This window comes from Gordionus sp. m RMFG-2023, chromosome 4 (assembly GCF_954871325.1).
Source record: "Gordionus sp. m RMFG-2023 chromosome 4, tfGorSpeb1-WG-v2, whole genome shotgun sequence".
Classification (NCBI taxonomy): domain Eukaryota; kingdom Metazoa; phylum Nematomorpha; class Gordioida; order Chordodea; family Parachordodidae; genus Gordionus; species Gordionus sp. m RMFG-2023.
The window spans coordinates 6,447,280-6,470,936 of record NC_088778.1 but is presented as its reverse complement, the minus strand read 5'-3'; the positions used below and the strand labels follow the sequence as shown (position 1 = coordinate 6,470,936).

The 23,657-nt window shown below is 26.2% G+C and overlaps 1 protein-coding gene across 1 annotated transcript; it reads right to left on the bottom strand.

Annotated features, from left to right (window-relative positions):
• Positions 1 to 3,733: 3,733 nt before the first annotated feature.
• On the bottom strand, positions 3,734 to 14,543 carry LOC135928560 (uncharacterized). The gene is made up of 13 exons (XM_065465016.1): positions 14,364 to 14,543; positions 14,141 to 14,322; positions 13,976 to 14,100; positions 13,452 to 13,577; positions 12,784 to 12,930; positions 12,101 to 12,252; positions 10,905 to 11,086; positions 10,645 to 10,822; positions 10,500 to 10,593; positions 9,716 to 10,138; positions 9,272 to 9,357; positions 8,462 to 8,656; positions 3,734 to 4,381 (listed from the first exon to the last, which is right to left on the bottom strand). Exons 1-13 carry the CDS (start codon positions 14,541 to 14,543, stop codon positions 3,884 to 3,886), a joined length of 2,568 nt encoding a protein of 855 aa, XP_065321088.1. The 3' UTR covers positions 3,734 to 3,883.
• Between the last annotated feature and the right edge of the window lie 9,114 nt (positions 14,544 to 23,657).

The following is a 23,657-nucleotide window of genomic DNA, read 5'->3' as shown; positions in this document are numbered from 1 at the left end:
ATTTTAAAAATTTTACAGATTCCAAAGTGGCTCTTTTTTGCACCTATGAGCCCCAATATCTCGGAAACCAGCTGTGCTAGCGAGCTAAAATAAACGGCTACCTATCTAAATAATTCTAAAAATTTTTAACAATTTTAAAAGATGTCGGCCGAGTTATGATCGATTTGACGTGGAATGGTTCGGCAGTATTAATTTAATTAATTAGATAACAAATATGACGATCTTTTTTTAAAGGCAAATCCCTTTTAAATAAATTCTTAGGTTGAAAATTGAAACATTACATTACTACATGTATTTATTTATTTTTTGGTAGATTTTGACAACTACAATTCAAAAGGCTTTAGAAGTACAAAACAAAAGACGAATAAGAAGGAATCAGAACCATTGTTATGGACAATTTTACTAGGATTTTTGAATTTACTTGCAGAAATATTTTGAGTCTTTTCAATCAGAGAAACATTTTTTTTTTTAACAAATCAAGAGCATTATTTGTGTATTTGATTATATTCAAAACAAAATTTACTGTGATAAAAAGATTTTAGGAGAAATTTCTTAATCTAAAATAATTAAATTCGACAAGCTACATTATTGAATATTAATCTAATATTCTTAGGGACTTCTATTATGGGATATGCAGTATGACATAAGTTTGTCTTTGAAATTGGAGGAGGATAATTAGTTAATAAGATGCTATCATTTAAGTAAAATCAGAGGATGGTGTAGAGGGTAGTTTTTATCTCGATTATCATTTTTGATTGGAGAGGAGGGGTAAAACAATTGCTTTTTGCTGGAGGTGGTAGTGGTACACTAATTATTGGCCCTGGGGTATGTAGAAGTCCCTGAATATTCTTAACATAATTTGTATTTTTTTAATTCTTATATTTATTAAAAAATAAAAATAGAATCTTAATATTTTGTATTATCATTATACATTAATATACTGTCCAACATAATACAGTTTGTCAAAAAATATTTGAAAAATTTTTTGATATCCAATATTATGATAACTACATATTTTACATTAATATCGATTAGAAATTAATTTTCAAATATAGTTTACCATAACAGAAATCATTATAGAGATCTAAAGTGTTAACCATTATTATTTCTAAAACCCTAAACTGAGCCATCAAAAAATTTCTCATAAAAAGATATGTGAACTAGTTTTAACTATTTGACATAACTCTTTTTAAAGATTTTTATCATTTAAAATTGTCATTTTTTATGTTATTGTATACTGATATTTGATAGTACCTTCTAACTCATTGTATAGAAGTGTTCTAACCAATCAAATGTTTCCTTACTCCTTACAAAAAAATTTTATAATAAAATTTTGTTTATATACTACTCAATATTATTTTGTAGTGAACAATGATAAAATTAATTTAAAAATAGGTTTAAGTAGCTTTTTAATAGCTCTATCCCAAATTGATATAATTTTTTTTACAATCCTAATCTGAACCGTTATTTATCCTATACCCGATATCCTTTATTATTCTGACCCATGAATTATTATATTAAAACAGAGTAGCAGCACATTTAGTAAGAATTACTTTACGAATTATGGCATGGGTTTACTATTAAATGAAAATATGTCATCTTTTTGTGGAATCTATCCACAATCATTTTATTTATTATCATCTCTTTGATTTGTGTTTTATTAATTTAATAATCTATATTATATAAACTAATTTTTTTTTTAATAGAGAAGTTAAAAATAGTCATCCTCATCTGGTGACAGCCATGAATCTTTAAATAATTTAAAATTATAATTTAAAAATTTCAAAGCTTTGTTTGATCAAAAGGGCTTTCGTGATATTTATTTTAGAGCTATTTTGGCTGATTAGCTTGATTTATGGATTTAGCTTCTTTTCCAGAAGAGCAGTGTGCTCATATCATGATTGGATTAATTTGATGTCTGACATTTCTCTTTTACGCTATACCTAAGGGATCGTAATTATTATTAGATAGGGACAAAATGTCTGTAAATCTTAAGTTCAAATCCATGTGTTTTTTTTTAGTTTCTGGGTGGTTAATAGTATAATTTCTTTCTTTCTGCCAAGCATCTCTACTTTTCTCCCGCCCGTCTCGTTAATTTTTTTCACGGCCCCGCTCCATTCAGATGTTACCAGACCCATAATGAAGGAGAAAAATTTTTATTTATTTATTCTACATTTTATATTTACATAATTGCATATACAAGATAAGCAAATTTATAACAAAAAAATTTTTTAAATATATATATGCTAACGTCAATCTGTTTTTTCCCGGCAATGTGTTATTTTTTCAATTTTAAATCATTTCATGAGCGCCTTTTTTTTAAAATTTAAAAATGGAATTTTACCAGAAATATATTCTATCATGTTATACCCACCCTATGAATTTCAGACAATTTTGGCATGAACTTTTAAAACTTAATATAATTTACATTAGTTTTTCCATAAATATTTTTATATAGAATATAGATGACTAGAGAAGGTTAACGGCAAAATTTTCTACAATTCATAAGAAAGGTATTTTCAACATGCTGAAATGCATTCGATAAAATCTTATTTTTAAATATTAAAGAAGAACCATTATTTAAAGTTGGAAAAATGAAAAAACACATTGACGCTAACGTACATAAAAATGGAGGCAAAAAGCTTTAAAATAAAAATTCCTTTTAGAAAATGAAAAATGATTCCACGAAAAAAAAACTATTATTTATTTTTTTTTTTATTATTTTTTTAAAAAATAATTATTAATATTTTAAAGGAATTTATTATCGCTTGCGTTTTGTCCGTTCCAAGAAGAAAAAAAAGTCAGGATGGAAGGACCGTTTCTATTCTCTGTTCTTTCCGAATTTTATATTTATAATAGTTAATCCAAATAGTTAAATAATATTTAACAGCAGATGAATAAAATATGTTTACTAGTGATAGTTAAAAGCTATACATAGCTTATACCGATTTGGAGTCACTTTATCACGACGATACTTTATCATGCGACACTTTTTCACGCGTAAGAAAATTTGTGGTAGTTTTGTAAATAATTTATATTTTTTACTAGTGATATATTGATTTATAGTTACTTATTAATAAAAAGTATAAATTGAAAATCATTCTTATTGCTTATGTCTCCTGTTTCTTTATTTTTAAAGTACATAAAATTTTGATTTTAAAAATTTGACAAATTTTGGAATGGCTTTTAAATATAAAAATAAATAAAATGATGCTTTTCTAGATAAAATTCTTGAATGAATCTTAAAAATATTCGTTTGAAAAATTATATTCATATTGTATTTCGTAAAATAATATGTTATAAAAGGTTCTTCATTTTTTTTGTCCAAATAAATTAGTTGAATTTCAAAAATTCAAACTTTTATGAAAAAGAAAAAAAATGATGGAATTAATGTTGTTTCGATTTAATAATTAAGTTTAAAAAAATTATATTTATGAAAATTAAAATATAAGTTTTCCTCAATAAAAAAAATTTAAAAAAAATTAATTAAATTGTTTTTTAAATATCAGAATTTAAACGTAAAAAGTCAAAAAATGAGATATTATCAAAACTTAACTTTTCAAATATATTATATTAAGTTTTAAGTTATCATGATAAAGTGTCGCTTTATAAAATGACTGAGTGATAAAGTGTCGCGTGATAAACGCTAGGCGGCTTACACCATCCTTTGTATAAAATATAAAATAAAATCTTTCTAACATGCTTTTTCTTTTTGTAAAATATTTGTCACGGAAAAGTTTTTTTTTTGGCGAGCTATTAAAACAATATATTTATACAACTAATGGTTACATACAATGATCAATTCATGACCCTAATATTAAGATAGGAATACATATATAATACATTTTTTTTGGAAAAAAACAATAGTTTTAAATAATTTATATTACGCTGATATATAAACATTGATATGCCCTATGAGATTGCACAAGTATGATTTCAACTCTTTTAGCTTCCTCTCATAATTTACACCACCCCCTTCTCCTGCACCAAGAAATGCATCTTGATCATCATCTGCCACCATCATTTCCGTGTTAAATAACTGAAAAATTGTTTCTATAGCATTTCCTATGAAATCTGATGTGCAACTCAAGGCACGGCAGACAGGATCTATTTCTATTTTTAGTAAAAGGTTTATCCTAATCCAATTTATCAGTTCCTTCTTGTCTAGTGGGTTTAAGGATTTACCAATTGTGGCTTCATTACTATCATGTTTTACTTTGGGGTTAATAATAAACGAATTACCGATTTTGTTGGAGCTAGAGTGGTCATCGTGGTTAGAGGTGTTAGGAGAAGTCTTTAAGAAATGGATGAGTAATTTTGTAGGGTCCGTTGTTTCAAAGTTTGTTTCTCCGATTCCATCATGGAGTAATGTTAAGATCATCTTTTTTTTGTAGTTAATAAAATGAAAGTCTTAATATTTTTTTAATTAAAGTATAAACTTTATTGATTTTATATTATCAAATTTAAGAGTATTTAAAATAATTATATATCAAAAGATTTGGTTTTCGCCTCATATGTAATGTGGTGATTTATGAAAATTCCTATTGGACCTAGCGAAAACCCAGTCTTAAAAATTTGCAAAGATTTTTAAAATATCTACCTAATAACAGGCTTCTTATTTTTGAGTAGACATATCATTTTTCTTGACTCGTCATAGTTCATCAATATTTTTAAGTTTGTGAATAATATTCCAGGGTTTCCCACTCAAAAAAGGAATAGTCCCAATCAAAAAAGTAAGTGTCAATCATGAAAAGATCCGATCAAAAAAGGAAAAGGGTCAATCATAAAAGGAAAATATCCTATCAAGAAAGGAAAAGTCCCAACAGGTTTAGGAAAAAGTCCGATAAAAAATGGAAAAGTTTCAAACAAAAAAGGAAATGATCAAAATGAAAAGTGTCAAACAAAAAAAGACCCATTTTAAAAAAGAATAATCATTATATTTTTTTTATTATTCCTTCTTATTTAATTTCTAACTTTTTGCGAAAGTCATTTTTCTTATCTTTTCTCAATTTATTTTTCTTCTCATTTTTGATATTTGCATTTGTTATTTTTCTTCACTTCTCTACTCCATTTTTTAACAATTCTTTCCTCTTTTTTCATCCTACATTACAATATTTTGACTTTTTACGATTTTTTCTCCTTATATTGCTATCATCTTTTACATATTTTTAACCTTTTCAATCTCTTTAAGTCGTTTATAATCTTTATTTTTGATCCTTTCTCAATTTTTTTTGTTCTTCTCATTTTTGAGCATTCTTCTTTATAATCATTTTTAATTATAACTTTACTTTTATTTATCATTGACAGACAATATTTTATTAAAATTTTTTGCTTATCAAATTATTTAATTACAATTACGATGTATAATATAGTACATTAACAATTTTCCCTCTTCTTCATTTTGGAATATAGGTCTCCATATTTCTAAAATAATTCTTTGTATTCTACTCAGATTCCTCTCTCTCTGGTCCTTTAAAGCGAATTAATTTCTCCTCCTTATTGGGATTCTGATTTCTGACAAAATCCTTCCATCGAAAAGGTTCATTTTCAATGGGATTAAGATAAGGAGTGTAAGGTGGTAAATATTTTATGGTATGTCCTCTTCTTTCTATCGATTCTCTAATTGTATGGTTATGATGAAATGCAACATTATCCATCACAAAGATTTTATTCATTATGTTTTATTAGCTTTCAATAATTTTAATTCCTTATGGTGATATATTGTATACATTTTTTGAAGAGAAAATCCTTACACATTAAGAGTGAAACATAAGCTCTAATAATTGACGCGTTAAAAAAAAGGATAGTATCAAAAATATAGTATCACGCTTTAAAGTAAGCTATAAAAATAAATAAAAAGGTTATTAAAAATGTTCAAGGTATAAAGACAACGAATTACTCTCACGATTGCGGGAATATTCAGATTCGAGGTTCTTGATGACCCCTGCAACGCTATACACTATAGCAACTTTGTATAAGAAATACTAAATCATTTTGAAGAAGGTAACAAGATGAATATTTTTGTGATGGATAATGTTCCATTTCATCATAATGATACAATTAGAGAATCGATAGAAAGAAGAGTGCATATAATAGAATATTTACCACCTTACAGTCCTTATCTTAATCAAATTGAAAATGTGTTTTTTCAATGGAAGGATTTTGTCAGAGATCAAAATCTCTATAACGAGGAGGAATTAATTCGTTTTGGATCATGGAGAGAGATGTATATCTGAGGAAAATGCAAAGAATTATTTTAGAAATATGCAGACCTATATTTCAAAATGTATAAGAGGGGAAATTATTAATGATAAATATAAATTTGTGTTTCTTCCTATATTATAAACGTAATTGTTAAATAATTTGATATACAAAAAATTCTAATAAAAAAAAATTGTCTGCCAATGAGAAATAAAAATTAGGTGAAAATCAAAAATAATTACAAAAAAGAATGATCCAAAATAAAATGAAAAAAAAATGGAGAAAAAAAAATTTAGAAAAAAAAAATATAAAGATTAAAAATGACTTAAAGAAATCGCAAATGAAATAAAATAAGAGGGAATGATAAAAAAATCAAAATTTAAGAAAAAATGACAAAAAAATTTTTATTTTCCTATTTTAATTGACACTTTTCCTTTTTCTTGATCCGACTTTTTTCTAAGCGTTTGGGAATTTCTTTCCTTTTATGATTGACACTTTTTTTTAATTGGGACTTTTCCTTTTTTGATTGGGAAACCCTTTTAAATATATTAACCCACGATTCCTAGTTATTTAAACTTCTATAAATAATTAAATTGTTTAAACATTTCAGCATGGTTTTTTCAAAATGACACTCAAAATTGCAATGGTTTTTACTTTATATAACATTATATATGTTATTAGAGTCATATGAGCAAAATATCCCCTATAAAATGACCATATAAGTTTCTTCCCATTATGAATTTTATTTTTAAGCGTGCTGCGCTGATCTACAAATTTTCACCGATCCAATCCCATATATAAGACCGATCCGATATTTAGATGGACATCAATATTACCATATATCCTTGAACTATTGTCATTTAAAATCAATATTACAACTAACTTTAAGTAATAATTCAGTTTATTATTTTTTCTTTACTCTTCAAAAGCAAAGTTTGAAAGAAAAAATAATCTTTTTTGAAGGAATTTCTTTAAGAAGTAAGATTTTTGATCAAATTTTACCTTAAAAAATGATGAAAAGAATGATATGGCCAAAGGTGAATTTTTTTATTGGCATTGTCTGTTAAAATATGAGAGATTAGGCCAAATCCTGGTAAAATATCTTTTTTTTAAAAAAAAAATCTTGTAATTTAATGTTTGCATAAAAAAATGGTTTCTCTATAAAATCACATATTTTTTTTAAATAAAGGTAAAATAATACCACTTTTTTTTGGTTACTCTTAAAATCATTCTATTTTTTTTTAACATTACAAATAAATTGAATTTTGGTTCCTTTTATTAATTAATTATCATTGCGAATTTATATATAAATATATATATGGTCGGTTGAATATTATAGTGTTCTATGTCCACACTTTTTAGCAAAATGCATTTTTTTCGATTTTCTTTCTTTCTTTTTTCTACAAGGAAAGAAGGAAGGAAGCAATCCTTCAGTACCTGCATTCTTCAATATCGCCAATAAAAAATGTTTAAATATAATTTAGAATAGACCTATTTGCCTTATTATAAGCGATACAAAATCGCTTCATTTGGGCCGATTTTTAAAAACGGCTAGCCCAATAATTTAGTCAGAAAAATATTGTCTTAGCCTCAAGATTTTGCTAATATATGTCCAAACTTTTGTGCCACCTATGAGCAAAATCTTCATAGTCGCTTAATATTTTTCTGGATAAAATATAGGGTTAGCCATTTTTAAAAAATCGGCTCAAATTTAGTGATTTTGCATCACTACTTGGTGCGATCTCTTATCTAAAATACGAGAAAAAATTGTTTTTTGTATTCCCTAAAAACTTTGAAAAAAATGGATATAGAAGACACTAAATTATTCAGCCGACAATATATAATCATTAAATAACAAAAATGCGATGGAAACATCGGATCTCTTATTCGAATAATAGAGGCCCGATCCGATATTTTTTTTAAACGCTAAATATCGGCTGATTGACATTTAAGGCAAAACCCCAATTTTTTTAGGATCAATAATCATTGAACAATAAATATCAAGTTTCATTGCCATTGATTCATGTCTACTAAAAATACAAACCATAAAAAATTTTATTACCCTTTAAAAAAAATTTAGAATTTTATTTTAGATGAGGCTCTTAAGATGCCGTGAGAATGTATGTGCAAAATTTTAGCTTTATGTTTGCAAAAATTTATTAAAATAAATTGCGAACCCGACGTTACCTCGATCGTATTATTTTTTTCGACGTTATCTCGAAAAGCGTTAATATTAAAAAAATATATATATAATACCAACCAGATATCCAAATATGTAAGGCCGCAAGAATCCCGAAACGAACTCGCATTTTTCTGGGAAAAATAATGTGTTCAGGTTCGGATTTTTTTGAAAAGACAACATGGAATAGGAATTTTCAAAAAATATCACGTGACCAGTTTGGCCCTCTCGATTTCGATTGATCAGATATAAGGTTTTCAGAGAGACTATCAACATCTTTCACATGAAAATAGAAAAATTGGGTTAGCAAAATATACAAACTGTAATTGAATTATGGGCGATGTTTTCAAAAGCCACATTTAATTTAATGAGAATCAATTTATCAGCTGATTCGGTTGTGTGGGAAGGGGGACGTATAAAATTTAACAATAGTTAGTGGTTAAAAAAATAGGCTAAATTAAAAGACGAGTAACGAATAAAATCCGCGGTATTGGAATAAGAGAATTTATGCTTTTCTTCGAATTTTTTATACCCCACCCCTTTCAAAACTGAGTTGGTGTTCTTGGTCAAATCCAATGATAGATAGGCGATTCATTCATTAAATGCATTAAATGTCCATACATAGTTGTCAGCTGTAGAGCCATTTTGTGGTTTGCATGTCGATTAAATAGCATTTACGCATTCATATAATAATAGGCAAAGACAATTAGTGAAAGTGCTAACCATAAAATGGTACTATATCTGACAACTAAGTATGAATACTTTTAATTAATGAACCGCCAATCCAGAGGTTTTATACATCATTGGACAAATCGATGTTTAGTCGGCATTTTAGCGAGCTCAAAATCTCTAAATATAAAATAATTTGATATTATAATTTACGGTATTCACCTTTTTCGCGTATGATTGATCTTCCCCTTTCAAAGAAAGTTCTCGTCCAAATAGTTTCCACAAAAATTCAAAGTGTTTGAACATACCTAGAAAAATATATCAATCGGCAAAATTATCCTCGCGAAAAATTTAAAATTTAGTTTTTTTAAAAAAAGTTTAATTCACCATTGTTATAGTATAGGTTAGAGAAAAGATGAACAAAAAATTTTTTTTAAAAAAAAATATTTATTAGACCTGTCTCAATTACTTTAAAATATATTAGGAGATGCGCTATCACTAGAAAGCTAGAAAGTTCTTTCTCTTTCTTTCTAATATTTAGTATCTTTCATATCTAGTGTTGTTAAAGGATTGAATTTTAAAAAAGGGCTAATTATTCATACTGATTTAAAAAATCTGAATGCGAAATAAAACTGAAATTTTAAAAGAGGTTCTCTTTTTTTTTACCAGTTATAGGCAAAGTTATAGAAGAACATTCATTGGATGTAAGCTCTTTGATATTATCGAGTTCGACCTTAATTGAAAGAATCGTGGCGCAATTGACGAAAAGGGTCCTTGCTATGGATATTCTGTCGTTGGCGAATCGATACAAGTGGGATAATATGTAATTTTCATCGAAATTTCTTTCACTTTTTACATTAAAATTATCGTTAGGATCATATGTATTAGGAGTGTCCTTATATCTAGAGACGGGTAAGAAAGTGAGTAGGGTTATAACTGCTTCTCCCCCGTTGTGATTGTTTAACGGATCGTAAGAAATTAACCGAGGAAAAAGCGCACGGAATTTCGATAAAAGACGCCGAAAAGTTGTGGCGTATTGAATCCCAATATCGAAGAGCGAGGAGAAATAATGACTAGTTTGAATTGAGGCTTTTAAATATCGCGAAATATTTTTAAAGAAAAAATTATATCTGTCTCTTTCTTAATTCTGCATATCATCCATTAAAAATATTTAAAAAATGTCTAAATAATTCCTAAATCGGATGTTTCCCTCACTATTTATTTCCGTTGATCTCCAGCATCCAATTTAAAAATTCCAACATCTTCCCTTATATAAAATCAAGCTATTTCCTCAAAAGGTCGAATTTAATTTTTTTTTTTAAATGCAGATGCCGGATTATATTTTTCAAAAATATTATATTTTCACGTTGCCTAAAATTTTAAACGTTTGTGACTAATCAATTCAAATATCACATTGTCATAATAATATCATATAATCATAAATTTATACTGTTGGTATTGGGGAAATTTTTAATTTTTATCGAATAATCGGGATCATCTTTAGAAATTTCGTGAGTAATTCCTTCGTTAAGATAACGATAAGACTTTATTAAGAAGTGTTTAAAATTAGTGAACATTGTTTGAAATTCGTTTACGTCATATGTGTTTTCGCAATGGCACAAAAGGTTTATCATGCAATGCAGGACGGATAAATCGAAGCCTTCCTCAAGGCAAGGTATGGGTGAAGCCAAGGTATCGCAAATGCTTTGGGCAAGTAACTTTATCGCCTTGATTTCATATGGATTCAATGACGAGTCAAATGACATGTATCTTCTACAACAATAAAAACAAAATAAAAGGAAAGGAAAGAAAAATTAATTATAAAGTGATATTTATTTTAAAATAAAATCAAAACTTTTGAACAAATTCTTTCCGTCTTAGAGGATCGAGATGCTCTCTCAAGGAAATGACATTGTGAAAAGTAACGTAAGCATTTCCGCAATAAAATTTTGGTTTACTAGGACTTTCGAGGTCCAAGGAATTAGAGGAATGGATAGGTGTGTCCAAAAATAATCTTTTTATCACTTTCATCAAACTCTATCAATTTTTTTTTTCCAAAATAATTCAAGGTATCATATATACTTCATATATAAAATAATATAATCTTTTTTTTTACTCAATACCCGGCTAAAAAAGGGGGAATGACTTTGCCCGATACAAAAATCCTTCACCGATCCGAGATTTATATAAAACTAATTCTATACGATTTGCCAAATTTAATTTTATTAACCATCTATTTTTGAACCAATATTTAAAAAAAAACAATTTCTTTAAAAAAAAATAACTGTAAAAAAATATGAGGATAAGACAAGAAATATTTTCAAATATTAGCAACAATTTTGAAAATGTGTGGGCAAAGCATTTGAGTAAGATTCAGCATTTGTGTTAGATATTCTCACGATTCGGGAATACATGTATAACTAATTGTAATTATAGTAGAAGATATAAATCTGGTAAACATAAACAAGGCCGAAAGCCGGGCAATAGCGGGATGAAGACCAACTAAAAAATGTACAATTACTATTTATATACAATATAAAATAGCCTTAAAGAATGATAATATCGGATCGGTTTTTTTATATATCGGCACAGCCCTAAATATTATTAATATATATTTAAATAATACATTCTTAGCTATATTTAAAAAATAAAAAATTTTCTAATTAGGCAACGTGCAAAGACAATGTATTTTACCACTTTTACCCAAAGGGAATTATAATTTGGCAAAATTACTTCAATTAAAAATTCAAATAAACGGTCTTTAACCCAATCAAAATAGTATACACTTCTTAATGGAAAAAAAACGTCTCCCACCTAAAAATAAAAGAAAAAAATTCTTCCAAATCGTGAAATTCTTAAATCTAAAATATTACGATAATTCATAGAAAAAATTATTCAAAATTAAGATGTGGACACGTCCAATTTTAAAAATAACAAAAGGATTGGGATCGGCGTTAAAGCGTATCTAATAAATACCGATAGAAACTCAGTGTTATTATGACTCATGAGGGCACACCTTATTAATATCATACAAGATTAATAATACTCAACTTTTGCAGTTTCCCTTGGTTTTGGGATACCTAATAACTCCTTGACGAACAAGAAATCTTCCAATACTTTGTCATAATTGATTGTTATCGGGAAAATATGGACGTCGCTCACGTGACCACTCAGGAAGGTTTTGTAAACCATGGATAATAAGCCTTTATTTATAATAAATAATAAAATTAAACCTCCTTTTTTAATAGTTAGCTAAAGTAGTAAAATTAAATTTTTATTCATTTTAGTTATTAATGATGTTTTCGATTGAAAATTTGCCATGATAGAAAAGTACTCTGCGATACCCCTTCCAATTATATGCGACCCTGTGTCCATAAAAGCTTTCTTTACCCCCCCCCTCCCTTAAGTGCAATGTGGGAATGTCTGTTATGCCAATAAGTATCGTTCTTTTAATGAATGAATAAGGCCCAAAATTTATAAAATTGTATTTCCAACCATTAAATTTTCAATAACCTTTTTAAAAAGCTTTTAGGTGAAATTCAGATCCTATTTCTATAAATATAAATAATAATTGAAGCCAGATCAACTTGGGTCTTAAAAATTAGTTGTCAGATAAAAATTTCCTGATTCATGCTTAACCTGAAAAAATGGGTCCATCACAAGACTCTAATTCACGTTTGTCTTATCATTTATTCCTTAATGATTGAAATGATTAAAAATATATATTTTAAAACCAATTTTTGGAGGGAGATTTTTAAGGCTTCTACTCCTAGTTCCCTCCAGGAAAAATTCCAAAGGTGTATGACCAGATATCATTAAATGTTTCACGTACTCCTCTAAAATAGCTTCATAAAGTACATTGTAATAAGCTTGTTGACTTTCTTCCAAATAAATTTAAAATATAGGTTAAAAGGGTAGTGTTCACTAGAGATCTGCAAAGTTAGGCCTGGCCCATACCCGACCCAAGACCGGCCCGGCCCAAAACCCGTTTATGCCTGACTCGGGCCTAATTCTATTTAAAATAATTGGGTTCAGGCCAGGCCTAATATTTTTAAAAAAATTCGGGCCACGTCGGGTTGAACCTTGAAAATTTTTTTAAAATATATTTAAATTTATCAATTTTATATTGAATTTTTTATGTAAAATAATAATATTTGATTTTATTTATTGAAACTAAACAACATATAACATGTATGTCTTTTATTTTGAGTAATTATAATTAATTTCTATATTTAAATAAATTCGGGTTGGGTCGGGTTGGTAATTTTTCTAAAATATTTTGGGTTCAGGCTGGGTCGGCAAAACTTTTTAAAAATTTTCGGGCCAGGTCGGGCTTGAAAAATTAGGCCCAGTGCAGATCACTAGTGTTCACTAGCTTGTAAAATTTTAAAAAGTTATATACCTATCAGGTAAGCATCCTCGATTTTGGTAACTTTATCAGTTATTTTAGGTTTTTTGAAATTACGTTTTATAAAAAAAGCACCACATCCTCTAAGAAGTTCACTGATCAATTTTATTGATAAAAAATCTAAAATATAATAATAGAAATATAGTGTCATTAAATGGCTCGATATTTAAAAATGACTAATCCAAAATTAGCCAAGAATATTATGCAAACATGGAAATTTTGCTCATAGAAGGTATAAATGTTCTGACATCTATTAACTTGTATCTTAATTTTTAGCTGAAATATTGGATGAGTCACTTTTTAAAAATATAGCCATTTAACAACACTATAGAAATATGATTATTTAATCATGTTAGATACATTCATAAAAAGGTGCTCATATTCTCACAAATGATTAAATTATTCATTCACTTTGTTAAACTAAAATGACATAAAGATTGGGAAGAGGTTTTTATAAATGATTCATTTTTTTATTGTTTAAGCCCAAAATAGACATAAAATCATTTCACTATATAAACCTGTGGTTGATGCAATATAGGGTATATTTATTTCATTTAAAAAACAGATGTATGATATTATAAGAAAATCAAAATAACTCCTATGATTTGGCAGGAAAACAACTGGATATTTATGTATAGATGTCCTTAAACAATATGATTATTTGAAATAAATTTTAAGATTACTTAATATTTTTTATTGCTTTATGATTATAATATAAACCATCAAAAATTTTGGAAAAAACAAGAGATAGCATGAAACCTAGAATTCGAATATCCCTTATATTCAAATTATGACCCATTTCACTAATGATATTATTGCAAATCAATCTAACGTTTTGTATATTTTCACCATATTCCTCAATTATCTTAATAATATATTGAAAAATATATAACTTAAGCAATTTACATTTTGAATTAAATCAATTATTCTGGAACAATTTAAAATCTTCTCTTTAATTTTTATGGGAGTTGCATTAATTTTATCCTTGTACTGAATAGGGTTATACGGATGACTTATCCAAAACAATGGATTTGTGAGGTATTCATTGAGCAAAACATTTTGATGCTCCTCAAAAAAACTTTCCATTGATTCAAAAAAACATGTGAATCTTTTCTCACTCTCGCAAAACGCAGATGTTTAATTATTTTTTTTAAATATATTATAAGAGGGATTAGGGGGTAGCATGCAGACCCTCGAGCTACCTAAAAGTTTGAATAATTTTCTGAACAATTGTTTTAAATATTCTTGAAGGAATTTTAAGAATCGAGTTACACAAGAATTAACGATATTTATTTAAATAATAAAATAATAATGGTTATCAATCACAATTTATAAATATCTTTCAGTATAAATTAATAGAATATAAGAAACATTTGAATATTATTTTAACTAGAGAATAAATTAACTTTTATATTTATCGATAATTTAAATATTTGATTTATAGCCGCAAAACAATATCCAAACAGATAATATATAAAGGACCATTAAAATATAAAGTAAAATATACATAGAGTATTATTCCACATTTTAAATTTGCTGATTTTGTTAAATTGTGTTATTAAATCTTACTTATATATCTAAAAATCTTTTCGTTTTTTTTAAATTATATTTTAAAAATGCCTAAAAATATTGTAAACGTAGATCTTGTTGAATGCTTTTCACAATGTCTTTTTTTCTGTACAATAAGAAATCTCTGAAATAATTTAATTCAACAAATTCTTTCTCATTTAATACCTAAACATTTCATACACTCTCCGAAGTTTTGCCTAATAGTTTTAATAGAGATAAATTAAATAAAATTTTATTTGGTTGATAAATTTTTTTTATCCAATCAGTGTTTACGATTTTAAAATTGTAAGAAAATCTATTTTAAATTTTTTCGGGATAAATATCGTTACTGTAGAAATATCTATATTATAATTTTCCGATGTCCTAACTACGTCATCGTGTTCATCATGTTATCTCTACGTCATGTCATCGGTACGTATTTATTTTTATTTTTTTTATTTGTTGATTTTATTTATTTATTTTATACAAACAAATGAATGGAATTTCGAGAATTGATGGTGTACACATACTTAACATGGATTGAAAGATTTGAAAAATCGTCTTTGAATTGATAAAAACAATATTCCCTCAACTTTGTAAATATGAATGAAACTTTTTATTTCACTTAATCCTTTCTTTATTTTTTAGATTACCTTATCAATTTTCATCTCATTTATCAATTACACATTAATAAAATCTCTACAAAATACTCAACTTGTATATTTATTTTGAATATACTCACAATTTTTGTAAGTACTTACATTACATTTTTTATACTCACATTTTTCTTTCATAACCAATAATTAAGAAGATAACCAAGTATAATCAAAAATTTAAATATTCTTATCCTAACCTATTTATAATCTCCAATCCTTAAAAATAACTCTTTCTTTATTTTTTCCCCTCCCTTAATGAATTTATTCATCACTAAATTTTATTATCTCATTCTTTTCTTTCTATCTCTATTATCTATTAACCACTATTTCTCAAAACCTTATCAATTCCTTTAATTTAAGTTTTATAATATAATAATTTATACCTTCTTTTTCCCCCTTTTTTTATTATTATTTTTTAATTAATTTACAATTAATTAACCTTAATCTTAATAACATTACATTCATCATGTTATTTTTTAACTTTTAGAATATCATAATAGGCTTGATAAATCTCCCAAAAAATTTTTATAATGATAGCCCTCCAACTACTAGAAATATGCATATAATATTGACCCATCTACAGGTTTTACATTATTTTAATGTTTGTTTAATTTCAATAATAGTTTATTTATATTTTTGCCTGATTTCTTTATTTGTCTAGGCTAACCCTAATCCCTCACATTGCTACAAAACATGATGAATTTATTAAAAATAAGCAAAAAAAATAATGACGATTAAACAAATGCCTTACCCGTTCTAGAGTTATTGGTAGACAAAATAATAAAGAACTACGCTTGAAATGAACTCATCTGGAGGTTTATTTTTTTTTATCTTATGTTTTATATCTTGTTTATTTTATTTTCACCCAGTTCTCCAAATGATATTTCTAACACCACTACCACAATCCCTATTGCCACCTCCGCCTATTTTTTTAACAAATATAAACATTTAATTCTGTACTATCATTCACTTCACTCGGAGTTAATATAAATATTACTTTATCCGATTCTCTGAGAAACTTTCATGAATATTTAGAGGAATGTTCAAACTTGAATGTTCAGTACTGCCAATTTCATCAACTTTATTAATGGAAAAATATGCAGTAGTTCGGTCGTGGCCTTTAAAACAATACTTACGACCGTTTTATGGTTGAGTTAACATTGTAGTTCATGATTCTATTTTAGATGGGGATACCAATGCTGACATTGACAGAAATATCGTTTTGAGTGTTCAAACTTGAATGTACAGTACGGCCAATTTCATCAACTTTATTAATGGAAATATATGCAGTAGTTCTGTCGTGACCTTTATAACAATACTTACGACCGTTTTATGGTTGAGTTAACATTGTCGTTTATGATTCTATTTTAGAGGGGGATACCAATGCTGACATTGATAGAAATATCGTTTTGCGTTCTTCTTTTACCAGCATCCAAAGGCATAGGCATATCATCTTTATCGGGACGTAATGTGTTTTGTACACTGCTTTGTTAATCCGTCATCACTTTCATCAACAACCTTTAATGATATAAAATTATACATTAATTATTTCCTCTCCAGACGACCGCCCAGATTTATTTTGTTGCTTTTTCCATCAAAAATAAAAATGTCAACAAGAATTTTCTCTTATTTTTATCAAATACATAATAAATAATCCTCATTATTTTTTAAAAAAATTATCCTAAATTTGTCAATAAAAAAAAATATCTTAAAAAATATATAAATAATTTGCATATAAGTTTCATTAGTGTTTAATAGCATTTTGTAATTTAAATAGACAGCATTTTTTTTTTTACTTAACATAAAAAAAATATATATCCCTTATCAAATTCTTTGAGAAATAATATCAGAAATGCAAGACATACATTAAATTGATCTGAAAAACAGCAATAACCCTATATAATAAACAATATATTTTTTAGATATAATTTTAATTGATCATATTACAAAAAAGTATGAGAGTCGGTTATTTTTATTTTATTTGTCATGATTCTCTAATAAGTGGTTGCCCAAGCTTTCCCAGTTTACCTTAATACGGAATTTACATGTTTTTTTCCATATTAAACTAATTGGTAAATCAGATATTTCCCGTTCATGTGATGATATTAAAAATTTAACTATCTCCGAGGCGGGAAAAAATTTTCAAAATTATAATGGGTAGGACTGGGCTTGGAATTAATATTAGCTTGCACCTGACTTAGGAATATTTTTTACAAATTATTAAGGGTTGAGCTGGGCTTGATAAACTTTTTTAAAATTTTAAGATCTTGGAAGCTTCCTAATATTGTGAGCTTGAACCTGGCATGACATCTATCGTAAAAAATGAATAAAAATCTCATTCCCCGTCATTTTTGACGGGCCTTCTACTAGTTTAATTTAATTTTTAAATTTTTGTTAAATATTGAAATATAATATTTTGAAATTCACAATTACCAAACTCATTTATATTTTTTCTAAAATTTACTAGTGGTGGGGAGGGGGGAGAGTCTACCCGCTGGCTATATGATTGACTTTGTTGCATTATTTCTTAAAGTTATTACATGCCTTGATCTTGATTTAGATCATAAAATTTTTTTAATATATCTCTATAAACAATAATTAGAAAGAAAAAGTTAAGGTTAAAAATTTTTTAAAAATGGCTATTATAATTCAAATTTTTTAGAAAAAATATATTTTTACAAAAAAATGTGAATATCTAAAATTTTATAGAAATATAACATGGCAAAAGAAAGATCTCCAATTAGTAGATTTAAAAACCTCTAATAAAATGTATGAAAAAAAAATTAACCTGATAACCACCCCTCCCTCCTTCCCATAAAAAATCTTGGGTATGTCTATAGTTGATTTATTGCTATTAGACGATTTTATTTCTAAATGTTTTGTGTGTTGGTTGAATTGTAGACGATTTTATCTAATTTTTATAAAACAGGATTATATCATAATCTTGTTATTGACGATGTGTCGTTAAAATATAACTCCATTGTTTAAAATAAAAAATTTATATAACTCGGCAGACTATACTCATCTTATGTTTTTACTTTACTATGGGAAATACATTGTTATGTAGAGGATCAAGTTCTATTATATTCATCATGTTTATCACTTTGGAAAGCCATAAGAATGTGACATAAGGATAAACGTTTAGATTATCTTTATCCACATCAAAAGTAGCACGTGCATGACAATCGCTTTCCGGAACATGTATTAGTAAAAATCACTTTTATCAGTAACGCATATTTACAATAATGCCGTTTGGAACGAATTCGCCTTCCATTTTTCAAGGTTACTTAGGACAAACAACCTTAAAAGTAAATAATCAACGCAGGTAGACATTTCGTATTTCAAAAACAAATAAAAGTTCAATATTATGAATGCTAAATAAAATATTTGATTATATATTAATTATAAATTTAATTATACCCAAATAATATTTTAATTTCTCTACTACCATTACCATTTAGATTTTTAATTATACATAATCTCTATTATTTATTATTGCTAAAATTTGATTATATTGTATAAAAATTACATAAAATTATTGAAATTGTATCTTAAAAATAAAATAGATAATGTATAAAAATTTATCCATTAGTTGACTAGTAGTCCCTATTAATTTATAATATTTTATGCTTCTAGATTATCCATAATATAAAATGTAGGACCATATTTTATTATATATGTAATTTCGCAGCATATCGAATCTATTATAATAATTCTCAAAAAACGTCAGTCAAATTTAGCCAATCGTGTTCTTTTAAAAAAAATTTGTACAATAAAAATGATTATAGCGAAATCGGTCCAATAGGAGTCACCTTACACACGAAACATTCATACACTTACCATTTCATTCACTTCACATAGCAAAGCAATGGTATCCCGGATGACAAGTAAATTTTTAATATTAATAACTAATTTTTAATTATTTTAAACATTTTTTATTCCTCCTCCTAAATCTATACATAAAAATATCGGTTCAGAACAGTGTTGTTAAAATAGCGCACTACTTTAAAAAATAGCGATAGCGGTACCTCGCTACTAATTTAAAAAGCTACTTCGCTACTTCAATTTTACATAATAAATACATTTAAAAATTATTAAAATATATTTTTTATTAAATCTAAAAATGATAATCCTTTTATTTTATTTTATTTTGAAATTTAAATTCAAAAATATACATTATAAATCTAGTTAGCATTATAAATCTAGTTATTAAAAATGTATGAGATTGTTGAAGATAGCGAAATTTCTTTGGAAAATGAGAAAAATATAGATTATCCTTTCCCAAAATTCAAAAAATAATTTAATCTTGAAGAAAAATTTACTACTGGATATCGGTTTCGATGCAAGACGTGTCGCAAAATTTTATCCTCAAATCATACAAGCCGCTTTAATTTGAAAAAACATTTAAAGCTAATATATTAAACAAATTTAATATCAATGTGTAGGCTAATCCTTAATTTTAAAAATAAATTTAAAACAAAGACCAATCATTTTTTTTATATATTCAATTTTATCTAAATTATTTAAAACATCTTAAAATAGTATTTTAATCATTTTTATCTACTATCTCCTACATATTTTTTATTATAAGTATTACTGTTATAATTTTAGACTGTTCAGACCTCAAATTATAAAGAGATTAAAAAATATCTCAAAAGTTTTGGGGTAATGGAAGGAGATACTTTCCAAATCAAATTTAATTCAAACAAAATTAAGCAATTTGGATTCATCAACACCAGGTGTATCTCAAAAATTGACTGACGAAGTCATAATGAACTTTATAATCAATACTATTCAACCATTATCTGTGATGGATAATGGTTCTTTTATAAAGATGATAAACACTTTTTCTCCACGTACCAAGATATTTTGCCGGCAGACATTGATGGCAAGAATTTTGGATAGCTTTATAGAAAGAAAGAATCTTTAATATTAAATCTATCATATGTCTCCTACATCAGTACAACATCAGATTGTTGTACGCACAATAGAAGGTAAAAATGTTTATTTTCTGATTTAAAATATGATATTCATATTTTTATAGCTTATTTAGGAGTGACCACACATTGGATATATCCAAAAAATCTAAAACTGAATCTAAAGTGCAAGTTGATAGGCTGATGGTAACGTTAAAAAATGCCATGCCTAACCACGATACTAATACTATAACAAGATCGAAACCGCGGCCCTCCATAGACGATTTTTTTGAAATAAATAATAATAATAATATTATTGAACCTCTAGGTGCTTTTTTAAATCTAAAAATACTCATTTTTGATAATTTCTTTCATATAAAAAGTGTAATAAATTTAATACTGCGTTGCGCTCGTGCTGAACGATTATTTAGTATGGCAAAGCTTATACTTTCTGATCGTCGCTCTAGACTGGGATGACAGTACCGAAATGTTATTATTATTAAAGGGCAATAATAAATAAATGATATATAACAAATTATAGTCATGTTTTTATACCAATATTTTATTTGTGGAAATAAAGTTGCGTAAAAAATATTTAAAAAAAAAATCAAAATAACTTTTTTTAAAGTAGCTAATAGCGTGCTATTCATTTGAAAATGATAGCGGTAGCGATAGCGTGCTACTTTTAAAAATACAGAAGAACAACAATGTGCATTGAATGCACTGAATAAATGCCTAATATTATACATATTCCCAAGTATATCCAAAAAATTTATTGAATCAATAAACAGTTGGAAAACTAATAATAACTTTTATTTTGAAAGATGATTTTTCCATAAAATATATATAAATTATTATATTTATAGGAATATTTTTATTAATAACTATAGGGTTGATCTAGCTATTATTCAATAATAAATAACAAATAATAGTAACATAATGTACAACATTTGACATAGGGATAGCAATATTATTAAGGTATGATGCAGTTAATTTTATATACATATATAAAATTATACTGTTCCCAGATGTCAATTTTTAGTAATTTATGTTCTGTGTCCAAAAATGTTTTAAAAAAATCCTTAAAATTTTCCAAATTAATAACAACATTTTGGACACATTTAAGTTTTAGAAAAATTAAAATATTCAAAATGTTTGATATGATTCAATTATTAGTTATTTATTAAAAGATATGCAAATATTTAGTTGTATTTATTATTATATATTACCTTTCAGTTATTAAACTTTGTATGAACCTATTATTTGATAATGGTTATATTTACATTTTATTTATATACTTAATAAATAAATATATGTTGTAAATAATTGTAGCCATATTTAATAAACTGGAAAACTAATAATAACTTTTATTTTGAAAGATAATTTTTCCATAAAATATATATAAATTATTATATTTGAGTTTAATAAAATTATATTAGAAATGATATAGGAAAGGAATATTTTTATTAATAACTATAGGGTTGATCTAGCTATTATTCAATAATAAATAACAAATAATAGTAATATAATGTACGAGTTGGCCATGACACTCACGATGTTAACTCATATCGGAATTTATCATGTTAGATAAATTGATATAACAAAAACACTAAAAATCTTTAGAAGAAATTATGTAAATATAATAAAGCCTTAAGTTATTTACACGGCAAGGATGCCATATTGGAAATGAAACATTTTAACCAGAGTGATATGATGAAAGCAATTAAGATTTTATTAATTAATATCGCACAACCTCTAATAGGTATATTGTATCTTAAAATAATAGTAATTTGTAATAATATCATAAATTTACTCGTATTCAAAATTTAACTTAAAAACTGTTTTTCAAAGAAGAAAAAAATGGCTTTCCTAAAAACACGTAAAAATAGGGAAGAAAAATATTTCGTTTATTACATCTATTGTGGGATGAATATTAAGATGTTTAATTTTAAAATAAATAGATGGCGTTAAAGAATTGATTAATTGACTTATATTTATTATGAAGAGCCAGAATAAGTAAGATTTATTAAAATATAAACTGTAATATATTATATAACAAACAAATACGTCTGTAAAAGTGGCATTTTACCTAATATTTTACAACCAATTATATATAATAAGGGATTATAAACTTTATGTCTACTTTTTATAAAGAAATCTCCTATACTTATTTGGACCTTGAAAATATTTTTAAGAAGAGACATGGTAATCAAATTTAAAAATGATATTTGATTAGTGATTTTGAACTAGGCAAATTACAATATTAAATTTGTTAAATTTAAATTAATGAATCAATATATTTATTTAATTAGGGATATATAATAATTTAAATAATAAAAGTCAATTAAGCTTCAACTGTTGATGCTAAATTAATATATAGTGACTGATATTGATATTCAATTTTTAACACAGAATTTGATTGCAAGCTGACATAGTGAAAATATTATTTATATGTATTAATCTAATCTAAACATTAAAATAGTATTCATTTAATAAAAATTTAGATAGTCATATTAATTTTTAAATAATAAAATTAAATCTACATATTACGTAATAGAATTATAAAAGAAATTGATCAGGGGGCAATCAAAACAATTTATTCTTAGTTTAAGGGGGGTATTAAGGAGCCATTAAAAAAATTTTGCTTCAGTGGACTATTCAAATTTTTCAGAGGGCTTGAGCCCCTTCGCGCTCCTCCCTAGTGACGTCACTGGATATATCCTAGTACATTTACCATTTTTGCTTAATGCCTTTATATGTTTTTAAAAAATCATCAAACTCAAAACTATAGCATAATTCCCACAAATGAACAATTCAGTTAATTATAACAAAAGTATTAAAAATTAGCATTTTCTCTTCACTTCTATATTTAATTATATATTTTAAGTATTAAATGACCAAAACTAAATAAGTTGCTTGGGGTTGAGAAAAAATTTCCTTTTTGTCAAAACAATTTAAAACTTTCAATCTATATTATTTGTTCATGATATATTTTTCAAAATGCGAATGTGTTTCACAAACGCTCATTCTTGAAGCTATCTATTAGAAGGGAATGCATGAAGTGGCTCAGTCCCCTCTTA